The sequence below is a fragment of the Dreissena polymorpha genome, chromosome 1 (assembly GCF_020536995.1).
Source record: "Dreissena polymorpha isolate Duluth1 chromosome 1, UMN_Dpol_1.0, whole genome shotgun sequence".
NCBI lineage: Eukaryota > Metazoa > Mollusca > Bivalvia > Myida > Dreissenidae > Dreissena > Dreissena polymorpha.
The window spans coordinates 131840670-131854460 of NC_068355.1; the positions used below are offsets into that span (position 1 = coordinate 131840670).

General features: G+C 35.1%; 1 protein-coding gene across 4 annotated transcripts in view; it reads left to right on the forward strand.

The window, feature by feature from the left end:
• The window catches only part of LOC127850349 (ATP-binding cassette sub-family C member 9-like), an 80160-nt gene extending 66384 nt beyond the window's left edge, over positions 1–13776 (forward strand). For all 4 annotated transcript variants that reach the window (XM_052383326.1, XM_052383334.1, XM_052383341.1 and 1 more), the window contains 6 exons: positions 1095–1209; positions 1980–2113; positions 2836–3023; positions 6255–6358; positions 7028–7224; positions 7519–13776. In XM_052383326.1, coding sequence (XP_052239286.1) covers positions 1095–1209; positions 1980–2113; positions 2836–3023; positions 6255–6358; positions 7028–7224; positions 7519–7659 — 879 coding nt within the window. In that variant the 3' untranslated portion in view covers positions 7660–13776. The remainder of the gene's footprint in view (positions 1–1094; positions 1210–1979; positions 2114–2835; positions 3024–6254; positions 6359–7027; positions 7225–7518) is intronic.
• Positions 13777–13791: the final 15 nt, after the last annotated feature.

Below are 13791 nucleotides of genomic sequence, written 5' to 3' on the forward strand. Positions count from 1 at the left end.
AGTGCTGCTTTTGGAAAATGGAGCTTAATGCATACACGTTTTAAGTGGTCCCAAATTAGCTTGTGCAGTCCGCACAGGCTAATCAGGGACAAAACTTTCCGCCGTTAGTGGAATTTTGCTGAGGTGAAACTTTCTGTAAACGTAAAATACCAATTATAACTGGATGCTGTCGTTCCTTATCAGCTTGTGCAGACTGCACAGGCTAACCTGGGACGACACTTTACGCACCTATATTGCTATACATTTTTAAACTGTAAACCATTTTGTAATACATTTTTAAACTGTGTTTATGCAATCCTGTCAAGTTCATTATCATACGATGTGTTTTCTTATTTAAAAAAAAGATTTATTTTATTAATACCATAATATGACATTGTGAGACCGTTGTCACTTTTTTCCATCATATATTACGAATTTATGATATAATATTACGTCACTCAGATCTACATGTGACGACTTTGGACCCCGTTGGAAATAAGTTTTGTACGATCTTTCGTCAAAACTTAACGGGTTATCCAGTGCACTTTTATATCTATATTTCAAAATAATTTAATTTTGACCAATAAGTGTGATAAAGTGTAATAGAGTATATTATCTATGATGCTGACTATCTGTGTTTATTTCTGAATTGTTAATAACTGTTCATATGGATTTTAGTATTTTGTTATGTGCACAAATAAAATTATTATTATTATTACCTGCATTACGCCCATTTCTCCCAGAGCAATGATCTAGAAACATGGTGAAACCAATTATTTTAATAAAACATTAATGTTAAATAATTAAATTACAATCTTGTTATTCCTAAAATTTTACAAATAATCATGATTTTTTATGTTAAGGAATGGTCAGTCTCCCTATTGATTGAACCCTGTCCTCCTACAGCTTCTGATTGTCGATGAATAGTAACAAAATGGATTTAAGCAAGGTCTTTCAAAAACAAAACATCCAAGTTATAAATTAGGCTCTTAACAGATACGCTTTGTATAATGATTGTCCTAAGCTTATTCAATATAAATTCTTGTCTTTACTAATGATTTTTAAAGTATTGTTTTTTATTAATTTATATTTCTGTACCCACTAATGTTCCCCAGGTCTCTAATTACCTGAACTGGATTGTCCGCAACAAATCTGAGCTGGAGATGATGATGAATGCAGTGGAGAGGGTGGAGGAATACAAGAAACTGGACATAGAAACCACACCAGCAGGTCAGGGCTTAGAAAAACCTTGATTCTACTTCACAGGCAACATTTATGACTAAATTTTGATGAAGTGTGACCAGACTGTTTATCTTGACAGTATCTAGCTCAAGCTTGAATCAAAGGCACGTTTTATAAAAAAAAATAGGGCACCAAGAGATGTCTTAAAAAGCCTTGTTACATCTGCAAAGGCTACATTTATGACTCATTCTTGTTGGAACTTGTTGAAAATAATTGAATTGTCAATATAAATGCCATGTTTGATTGTGGATCAAGTAGGTTAAAAACACAAGGTCATCTGGTTAATTCTTTTACATTGTTACAAGTACCTTGATCTCAGGTAAGCAATTTCTTTGCTGTCATGGCTCTCTTGTTTTAAAGTTTCTCAAGTAAGGATCCCATTAAGAACCTCCCAGTCTGATGAAAAAAAGGTGCACACCACATCTATTACATCCTTCTCAATCTTTACGGAAACTTCTGTAAGATATTTTTTTAAATCATTAACCCTTACCCACTCAAAAGCAAAGTGAAAATGGCCTTATGCAATCAGCATAAAACCAGAACAGCCTTCGAGTTACTAGCAGATGGTTCAGGTTTTATGCTGTTTGCCAGCAATCAGTATTCTAGGGTTGGAAATGAAGCCTTTAACATTTGAATGTATTCAGAAAAGTATAAAATTTAATTTGATTTTTTGAGTGACTTCGTATGGGTCAAAATTTGTATATGAGTGGTAAAGGTTTGATATGTCTCTTTAACGTTATCTTTATTCTGCTTCTTAGCTGATAGCAGTACCAAAGTATCAGGCTGGCCATCTGAGGGCAGTATAGAGTTCTGTGATGTCAGTCTACGGTACGACACCAACCAGGATCCTGTGGTTCATGGTGTCAGCTTTAAAATAGAGCCAGGAGAAAAGGTTGGAAAATAAAAGGACTGCTGAGATGTTCTATTTTATCAAGTTTTTATAGTTGTGGTTGCTTATCTTTTATGAAGAAAATATTGTGAATGACAAATTATCCTGTGTTGTATTTTTATGCCCCTGAAGGAGGGCATATAGTGATCAGGACTGTCCATCTGTCCGTCTTTCCGTCACACTTTGTGTTTAGGTTACGAAAAATGCTCATAACTTCTATGTCGCTTCAGATAGCAACTTGATATTTGGCATGCATGTGTATCTCATGGAGCTGCACATTTTGAGTGGTGCAAAGGTCAAGGTCATCCTTCAAGGTCAAAGGTTAAAAAAAAACAACCCAAGGGCAGTAATAAGCTTTTAAGGGAGATAATTATCTGTACCTGCCAAATGATTTTTTTTTAATAAATCAAAGCGGCGCAGAAGGGGGCATTGTGTTATTGACAAACACATCACTTTTTTATTTTTTTTATTATTATTTTTATTTTATTTTATTTATTTTTAACATATGAATAGTATTGCTGATTTGTTCTTTGTGGATTTCTTTGCTATAATGTCTGGAAATTAACAAAGATGAAATTAAGAAAAGAAACTAGAAACAAATGAATCCATGTCTTATCTTATGTATTGGTGATGATTAATTGAAACACAAACTTTAATGGCGGGGGCAAACTAATAAGTCATCAAGGAATCAATTTGATGAAATGCTAATTGCTTTTCAACTGCAGGTGGGGATATGTGGTCGTACGGGCAGTGGCAAGTCCTCGCTAACACTGAGTATGTTCCGCATGCTGGACATCAGCTCAGGCGAGATATTAATTGATGGGCGCAACATCTGCCACGTGGCCCTTCCAGAACTGCGCTCAAAACTTGCCATCATCCCACAAGATCCCATACTTTTTACAGGAACTATCAGGTAAATTATGGACGTAATTGTTGTTGTTTTCTTATTGCTTCTCTGTTAAACTTCTGTTGGGTATTTCAGTGCCGATTTTGGGTAATTTTTCAGTAATATCTAAACATGCTCTTATGTTTTGTGAAATAACATTGAAATTTATGAATGAGTGATAGTAATAATGCTATGCAGTATTTTTCTTTATTATGTGTTGACTTTTTTGTTTTGGCTTAATCCCAGTTCAAATATATTCTTGACTTATTTCAGATTTAACCTTGCACACCAATTAAGATTTATCCGTTACATATTTCAGGTATATCTTGACACATTTCAGATATATCTTGACATCTTTCAGATATTAATTCACCCACTTTGAGATATAGCATTGAATGTCAGACCCAACTTTCATTCATTTTTAGTTCTACTGGCTGAAGGCCTGAAGAGCTTATGTCATGGCAGTGGTTTACGTTGTCCGTCCGTGCCGTGCGTTAGACTTTTTCTTGTTTACCCTATGAAGTCCACAGTTTTCATCCGATTCTTTTCAAACTTGTTCAGTGTCTTTATATTAATGAGGACTCGAACCCTATTGAAAATGGGTTACATCAGAGTAAAAAGTCCAGAATTATCTCCCATTGAATATGAGAAAATTTTGAAATAAGGCTTGTTTACGCAATAAAGTCCACATTTTTCATCCAATTATTTCCCAACTTGCGCAGTGTCTTTATCTGAATGATAAGTCAAACCCTATTGAAAATGAGCAATATTGGAGTTATAAGTCCAGAATTATCTCCCCTTGAATTTGAGGAAAAAATGAAAATTCAGTTTGTGTTTTTATGTGATAAAGTCCATAATTTTCATCCAATTCTTGGCAAACTTGCACAGTGTCTTTGTATCAATGGGGACTCAAACCCTTTTTATGCCCCCATTCGAAGAAGAGGGGGTATATTGATTTGCACATGTCGGTCCGTCCGTCCACCAGATGGCTTCCGGATGATAATTCAAGAACGCTTAGGCCTAGGATCATAAAACTTCATAGGTACATTTATCATGACTGGCAGATGACCCCTATTGATTTTCAGGTACATTTATCATGACTGGCAGATGACCTCTATTGATTTTCAGGTCACTAGGTCAAAGGTCACAGTGACTCAAAACAGTAAAACGGTTTCCGGATGATAACTCAAGACTGCTTAAGCCTAGGATCATGAAACTTAATAGGTACATTGATCATGACTAGCAGATGACCCCTATTGATTTTCAGGTCACTAGGTCAAAGGTCAAGGTCACAGTGACTCGAAACAGTAAAATGGTTTCCGGATGATAACTCAAGAATGCTTACGCTTAGGATCATGAAACTTCATAGCTACATTGATAATGAATGGCAGATGACCCCTATTGATTTTCAGGTCACTAGGTCAAAGGTCAGGGCAACAGTGACTCGAAAGAGTAAAATGGTTTTGATAACTTTTTATGTCTGTCGGTCCGTTCACCAGATGGTTTCCAGATGATAACTCAAGAACGCTTAGGCCTAGAATCATGAAACTTCATAGGTACATTGATCATGACTAGCAGATGACCCCTATTGATTTTCATGTCAAAGTTCAAGGTCACAGTGACTCGAAACAGTAAAATGGTTTCAAGATGATAGCTCAAGGATGCTTACACCTAGGATCATAAAACTTCATAGGTACATTGATAACGACTGGCAGATGACCCCTATTGATTTTCAGGTCACTAGGTCAAAGGTCAAGGTCACAGTGACTTGAAATAGTAAAATGGTTTCCGGATGATAACTCGAGAATGCTTATGCCTAGGATCATGAAACTTTATAGGTTCATTGATCATGACTGGCAGATGACCCCCTATTGATTTTCAGGTCACTAGGTCAAAGGTCAAGGTCACAGTGAAAAAACATATTCACACAATGGCTGCCACTACAACTGACAGCCCATATGGGGGGGGGGGCATGCGTGTTTTACAAACAGCCCTTGTTTAAAAAGAGCAATATTGAAGCAATAAGTCCAGAATGACTTCCCCTTGAATATGAAAAAAAAATTGAAATCCTGCTTATTTATGCAATTAATTCCATAGTTTTCATCCAATTATTTCCAAATTTGCACAGTATCTTTATATCAATGAGGACTTGAACCCTATTGAATATGAGCAGTATTGGAGAAATAAGTACACAATAATCTCCCCTTCGATTTGAGAAAATTCTCCTTGTTTGCACGATTAAGTACACAGTTTCCATCTTATTCTTTCCAAACTTGCACAGTGTTTATAGCAGTAGAGCGACTCTTGTTAAAAATATAACCTCATCTGGTTAATTCTTTACCGCAGTGGTAAGCTTGATCCCTATTTCAGATCTTGAGTTGAAGCCATTTTAAATATATCCTTGTTTTGTTTAATTTTAAACCGCTTTTAAACATTAACTTAACCCCAATAAAAATATAGTCTTGACCCCATGTCAGATAGAACTTTGATCCCATTTTACCCTTTTAAACTTTGACAGAAGGAAAGGGAAAAAGGCTATATGGAACCAGCTTAAAACATGAACACCCTGGGAATAACTTGCAGGCTGGCCAGGTTTAATGACGTTTGCTTCTGATCAGTACCTTGGCTTAGGGATAGAAATGAACCCTTTGAATCTTGAATCTAGTAAGAAAGGTCCTTAATTTAAAATGATTTCCTAAGAGACTACATACGAGACAAAATGCATATCTAAAGGGTAAAGGGTGAAGATATAACTTTGACCCCAATGTAGTCATACACTTAAGCCCATTCCAAAATATAATCTTGACCAAATATCAGATATAACCTTTACCCCAAAATTAAATATAAGCTTACCACCTTTGACCCCATTGTAGTCATACACTTAAGCCCATTCCAAAATATAATCTTGACCAAATATCAGATATAACCTTTACCCAAAATTAAATATAAGCTTACCACCTTTGACCCCATTGTAGTCATACACTTAAGCCCATTCCAAAATATAATCTTGACCAAATATCAGATATAACCTTTACCCAAAATAAAATATAAGCTTTCCACCATTTAAAAATACCTTGACCCCATTCCAGATATAACCTAGACCCCATGGCAGATATAACCTTGACCCCATTGCAGATATAAGTTAACCTTGACCCCCCATTGCAGATATAGCCCAGACCCCATTGCAGATATAATCTTAACTTCCATTGCCGATATAACCTTGACCCCTTTCCAATTATAACCTTAACCCCATTCCAGATATAACCTTGACCCCACATCAGAAATAGAAGACAGCAAGTTGTGGATGGCTTTGGAGTCTGTGCAGCTGAGAGACACGATTGAGGCACTACCAGAAAAATTGGGTACCGTTTTTTAATGACAAATGTTTTTGTTTTGATTGATTTTTCTTGATTGTATCAAAAGCCTTGTGTATGCTTTGAAGTCTTTTTCCAGGATTTTGTTTATATTCCAACAGGTTTGATTGATTTAAGTTCACAAAGAAGCAAAAAAATTGAGGACATATTCGATTTTTTTTTTTCGAGAAATGCTACCTTTTTGCCCTTGATTAATTTAGATTTGGCTTTTCTAGTAAGCTGTTAATGTTACTTTCGATTTATGACGAGCCAGAAGTTCTGAACACAGTTTCCCCCCCCCCCAGAGAGGGGAAAACTTATTTGATAATAAATTTGAAGGGTCATTTAGAGCAGGACAAGTAATTTTCTTATTTTTACCTTCCCCTGTTTTGTATTACATGCATTGTTAATAGTTCAAATAATCAGAAAACATTGCTTGTGCACATTAAAATGTTTTATGAACATTATTGTCCATACTTATAATTTTTTACATAAAGGGATTAAAGAAAAATCAAAATTATTATGTTAAGTAAACACTGCATTGGAGACTAAATAATTTGAATTTTCAACATTACTCTTTCAAATTTTTATAGCAAAATTCTTTCCAGCTCCCATCTTCTAAACTCTTCATACAAGGTTAACCAGCAAGCATATATTATTGGTTCTTGTTTTTGCCAGACGCTCATGTGTCAGAGGGCGGTGAGAACTTCAGTATCGGTCAGAAGCAGCTGTTCTGCCTGGCGAGAGCGTTCCTGCGTGAGAACAAGGTCCTGGTACTGGACGAGGCCACAGCCAGCATTGACCTTGAGACGGACAACAAGCTGCAGAAAGTCATAGGGACCGTATTCAAGGACAGGACTGTGATCACCATCGCTGTGAGTGCCAAACGCGTAGGGTGTATTGTCCTCCCAGAAAAGCCTGTGCAATCTGCACAGGCTTATCAGGGAGGACACTTTAGGCTTTTATGGAATTTTTGGTTTAAAGGAAGTCCCTTTGTAAAGAAAATCCTGATTAGGCAGAAAGTGTTGTACCTGATAATGCCTGTGCGGACTGCAGAAGGCTAATCTGGAACAACATTTTATGCACATGTATCATGTCCAGTGTTCCCAGAACATGGGTCATAGTATTTTATCAAACTTCATATCAAGTGGGTTTTTTGCCTGTTACAGCATAGAATCTCCACCATTATGAAATACGACCGTGTGATGACGATGGAGCATGGTCAGTTAAAAGAGTTTGATACGCCGTCTCGACTCTTGAAAGATGAGGACAGTCTGTTTGCCCGCCTTGTAAAACATTCATACAAATAAAACTGGATGGGCAGTGAGAGGCTTTTACAATGGGTCTTAGATCAATGTTAAGTGTGTTGTGACATACTAACAGGTTTAGCTTGAACTCGGTTAACATGTTTCAAAGTGTGGATGTATTAATATTGACAAGACGTATTTCACTTAAAAATAACATTTTATGTCCGATTATGACAAGAAAAATACAAAAAATAACACTTGTGTGTTTTAATCTGTGATTTTAAAGCTTGTTATTTTAGGGATGAAATAAGGTGCTTTTGCATTTTATTTTAAAGACATTTGGAGAATGTACATTAAACATGTGAGGGATATTCATTTCTTGCCACATAGACAGAGGATTTTTGAAATATATAAAGGATCTTTGTCCATCTCTCCTACACATTTCTGTGTCCACTCAACAAATCATTTACACGAAACTTGTCTCAAATGGTTAGTTTTTTCATATAGGCAATCTGCTCAAAGGCAGGAGTCACTCACACTGGGTCAAGGTCATATTTAAAGGTCAATAATTGTGACTCCATTTGTGTCTGCTCTATATTTGTTAGTGCTGAATTGTCTTAACTAGCTGTCAAAATATTCATCCCATTGAATCAATGTGCAGAGGACATGAGGAAAACATGAGGCAAACATTCCACCTAGGGTCGAGGTCAAGCTTGAAGGTTAAAATGATCCTGGCAGAGGATATAGCTGTCTATTGGACTCTCTCGATACTTTGATGCAATACTCAAAGATAGAATGTTACGAGTCTTAATTATAAGTTGTACCAAGCCGTAACTAACACAAATATACACTGTAATCATCAGGTTTCAACACAGCAGACTTTACACTTAGAAGAGGTCAGGTACCTGTTTCATAAACTGTTTCTTTCAACAATTTAAGATACTGGATTTCCTGAAGTGAAGGTTGATTGTTTATTGTATGTTTATGGTAACAAGATCTTGTTTTAAAATCTCTAAGGGCTTCTGGTTTATCATTCGTTTTTACATTTACATTTATATTAGGGATTTAAGATCATTTTGTGCAAATAACTTCTTCACAGTGTTTAACTGGGTATTGATTTGTGAGGGAAAAAATCTGAAAAGCTGTTTTATTGAGCAGAATGTAAGATGTAAAACTTCCAATTCTGTTATGATTTTGTTACTTAAGTTCAATCTAATAACATGTGGAAACAAGGAATATTTCTAATATAAAATAAAATTATGAAAACAATGTTGCATGACACAAATAGCATTTAAACATATATCAATGCATATGTTATCTTACTAGATTAAAGATTGTCCTAAATATATTGCATGTGTGTATATTTACATATTTTGACTGTGCTCTGTGAAAAGGGGGTGTAAAGCATGTGTGTAAACTGTTGTCCCAGATTAGCCTGTGCAGTATGATATGGCTACTCAGGGACAACACTTTCCGCTTTTATTGTATTTTTCATTTACAGAAAGTCTCTTCTTAGCAAACATCCAGTAAGGCGGAAGTGTCATTCCTGATTAGCCTGTGCAGACTGCACAGGCTAATCTGGAACAACACTTTACGCAAATGCATTTAACCCCCTTTTCACGGAGCATGGCTCATTTGTATTATCATGGTATTATTAGTTCATTAGATCTAGTCGCAACTGTGTTCAAAGCTCTACATGTATTTATTTTTTGTGCACTAGTTTGTTTTTTGCACACGCTATATTAAATATAACTGTGAATATAGTATTTAGCATTTTGTAAGGAAAGGTTTATGGTGGAAAAATAAGTAGTGAAGTTCATTGCATCACTTGAAGACCAAAAGGACATGCCAGCATTTATACAAAGAAGGCTGATTAGTCCTGCTGGTTCTTACCTGATATTGTGTTCTGTGAAAGCCTACATGGCCTATCAGTCTATGTGTAAAGAAGGCTGATAAGTCCTCCTGACTCTCATTTAATGCTTTGCCGCTTAATTTTTCTTCAAAATGGTATCCATTTTCACTTCAAATTGAAATTAATATGCTCAATAAGTCTAGCAGAAGATGTACTAATTGAAAGCCATATGCTATGTTTCTTTTGTCAAAATTATCATCCTAATTTGAACACAAAAAGTAATATTTATAAGTTTTTTATGAAGTGCCTAACTGCCCATGTTTAATTAAACAATTTATGTTTACTAGGTTGCTTGCAAGGTTCTGGAAATATTGCACAAAAACACTCATAAAATATTAGCTTTCTCTGTTTGAATATTGTGTGTTTTTATATTTTTATTTTAAGAAAGCTGATATCATAAATATGAAAGTGACTGTTTCACCTTTGTTTGAATATCTGTGTATAACATTTTCCTCTGATGTTTGTTGTTTTTTTAGTCCAAGGATACTTTCCACTAGAGGGAGAATTGGTTTAATCTCTGTCTGTTATGTACGTTCCTCAGCAAACATCCTTCATGCAATTTTAAAAAAAGTTCTATATAAACTTTGATGAAACTTGGTATTCTCACAAAAGGCAAAGTCAGAATTATGCAAGAACCTTTTGAACTAGAGGTCAAAGTTCAGGTTACTGTTACACTCCAAACACTACAAAACTGAAATTTGCAAGAAAGCAAAAAAGTAAAAGTGATATTGTAATCAATTTTTGGATACACTTTCAGCTATAGGTTTTTCTATGAGAAAAAAACTAATTATATAATGGGAAAATGCTAAAGAATCTTTGACTTAAGTACAGTAATATTTTGCCATGTGGGAAGCAATACATTTTTTCACCTGGGGACAAAGGTTAGGTCACTGTAAATAAAATTAAAAAACCCATATATTTTTTATATCTGATCAACTATTATATGATATTTGTATTACTCATCAATTACATATGCCAAGATCATGTACATTTTGCATAACTATTTGACTATATATTGCCTTTCGTAGGTATGTTAACCATTTCCTCTGATAAGCAATCCATCTGTCTTTTTGCAAAGAATATCTTGACAAATACATATAGTTAGAATTTGAAATTTGGTATACATGTTAAAAGTGTTTATAGGATTATGTAATATATGTTGTTTCTATTCATGTAAAGTATCAGGTTACTACATAGAACTACAAAAAAATCTTTTTTTCTAAAGGTGCATAAGATATGTGTCTTGTTCTGAGAAAACTGGGTACATGTGCGTAAAGTGTTGTCTCAGATTAGCCTGTGCAGTCCGCACAGGCTAATCAGGGACGACACTTTCCGCCCAAACTTGATTTTCGGTAAGGAGGTACTTCCTTGAAACTAAAAATGCCATAAAAGCGGAAAGTGTCGTCCCTGATAAGCCTGTGCGGACTTTTGGCACATGTACCATGCCCAGTGTTCTCAGAACGCGACTCATATAATGATGAGACATGTTGTACATGTGGATATCAATATGGCAGTAATATGCACTACCTTTTTTTCCACCAGGGGTCTACTGTCAATTAATGTTAAAGACTAAGGTGTTTTTACTTGATGGTTGGAGACTCTTGTATTGCAGACATTACTGTCAAAGCCTTGTTAGACTTGTTTTACTTCCATATAATTTCAGATTGAGTATTGTCGGTTTTTGTATGTATAAAGCTTTATTTGTCATGCTTTGTTCATTTTCATGTCTTAATTTGTGATAACAGTTATGTGGTTTCATTTATAAATTTCTGTTCTAAATTTTTTTTCATAGCTTTATTCATTATTTTAAACATTATGCCTAATTCTATATATTCTGCGAATTTAACATTCTTGATCTTCAATTATTATTATTTTCATTCCATGGTTCAATCAGTGGCTTTTATAAGTTTGTTTTATTCCCAATTTTTTACTTCTCTGTCAAAAAGCAAGTTTTGCAAAACAAAACAAAAACTTAAATTGGTTTACACACATTTGTTGTATAAATAGGGTGATTTTCCGGTGTTGTGATTGTGATTACTTATTTTGTTATTCTTCTGTTATCGCTACTCATTTTTATGCTCCCCAAAATTTTTGGGGGGGAGCATATAGTCGCCGCTTCGTCTGTCCATGTGTCTGTCCGTCCGTGCACAATTTTTGTCCGGGCTATTTCTCAGTAAATAATGACCGGAATTTAATGAAACTTTATGGGAAGATTCACTACCAACAGGAGATGTGCATATTATCAGCCTGTTATGGTTGGATGATTTTTCACAGAGTTATGGCCCTTTGAAATTTTCTATAAACTGTACATATAGTGCAATTCTTGTCCCCCCAACTACTGACTGGAATTCAATGAAGCTTTATGGGAAGCTTAAGTACCTTAAGGAGATGGGCATGTTATTTGTGGGTTCTGGTTTGATGATTTATTAGAGAGTTATGGCCCTTTGAAATTTTTAAGTTGCTAAACCATCCATCGTATTATTTTATCCAAAGTTATGCCCCTCAAGACGTTTCCTTTTATCTGAATATATTGTGCAATACATAGACAAAAAAACACTTTGGGGAGCATCACCCGTCTCCGACGGTTTCTTGTTTGAGTATTTTTCGGTGTAATTGTTGTTTCCTGTTGTTGCTAAAATTGACTCAGACATGCCATGTTTTGTCTCAGATTGTTCTACTGAAATATTAGCATTGTTTCAATTGATATTTGATAATAGTTGTTTATATAGGACTGCCTATTTTAATGTAGACGGGTACACCTTTTTACAAACTGTATCAGTTATATTAGTTCAACTGAGCACATAGGACTCAAGGGGTGCTTTAAGGATACTATGATGGCCGCAGTCCATATATGTGCCAGGTGATGGCCGCAGTCCATATATGTGCCAGGTGTGTTTTAACTTTTTCTTCTGGCAGATTCCCCTCCTTAACCCCTGGATGGATTTCAACAAAACTTCCCAGGTATAATCCTTTGATGACCCTCTTTCAAAGGTGTTCAAGGGATTGCCTAATCATGTTTTAATAAATCTGTTTTGACCTCTGATCATGCAAGTTGGTATAGTGGTGACTTATGAGAAATAAGCAGATGATGCAGTCACCAGTTCAAGTGATTTGAGAGGAAAATAAAACACATTCCCATGTTCAGGTCATTGGGTCAATGGTCAAGGTCATATGAGCTTGTACAAGCAATTGGTATCTGTATGATATCCAGAGAATGCTTGACCTTCAATCGTCTTTATTGGTATGTTGTTTATTTAGATAAAAAGATGCCTAATGATTTTGTGTTGAAATGGTAAAGCTCACTTGGGCTTGTATCAATACATTTGTTTTTTGCACAATATCTTGAGTATGCTTTGTCCTTTAATCATCAAAGTCAGCAAAGTTGATGCTTATTCGGAAAGAAACATACCTTGTGAGTTTGATGTTATAATGTCACAGCTTCTCTTTTAACCCTTTGCATGCTGGGAAATTTGTCGTCTGCAAAAATGTCATCTGCTGAATTTCTAAAATTAGCATTTTCTTCGATTTTTCAAAGATACTATCAGAATAGCAAACAGTTTGGATCCTTATGAGACGCCACGTTCTGTGGCGTCTCATCTGGATCCAAACTGTTTGCAACGGCCTTTAAAATTCGGTTCCCGCACTGAAAGGGTTAAAAAATTCATGTCCGCGCAAGAGATAAAGAGCACTTTCATCAGAGCGCATCTCAATTTGCTCTGCTGGGTTTTTGAAGAATGGAAAGATACCGAATGATTTTGATGTCAACAGATCATTGATCAAGGTCGGTCACAATGATGGCTTTGCTGCAATTTGGTGGAGGGGATGCATGTTTTACAAACAATTCTTACTCTTAGGTAGAATTCTCGATAAATATGTGTTAATCATTAATAAATCAGTAACTCCCAAACAAAAACAAAAACAGAAAAAAAATCGTGCACAATCTTTTAAGGAGAAAAATGTATTATATTTATGGTTTTCTATGAGACTTGATATTTTAAGTATTGAACTCATCAATATTTAATAAAAACTTGTGTGACATATTATATTGTTTTATTATTCAAATCATTCCTTTAATATTTAACCAAATTGTAAAGAAAATGGTTGACATTTAGTATTATTAAAAATACTTTATTGTAAGGTATACTATTCTGTTTGTAGCTGTAATACTTGTGCATTTACAAGTTGTTGTCAAGTATTTTGATTTCTATCATTTGTATTGTTAGCAAAATTATATTTAGACTTTAATAAAATAAATTTAGACCTGCCAACTGAGAATAATTTGT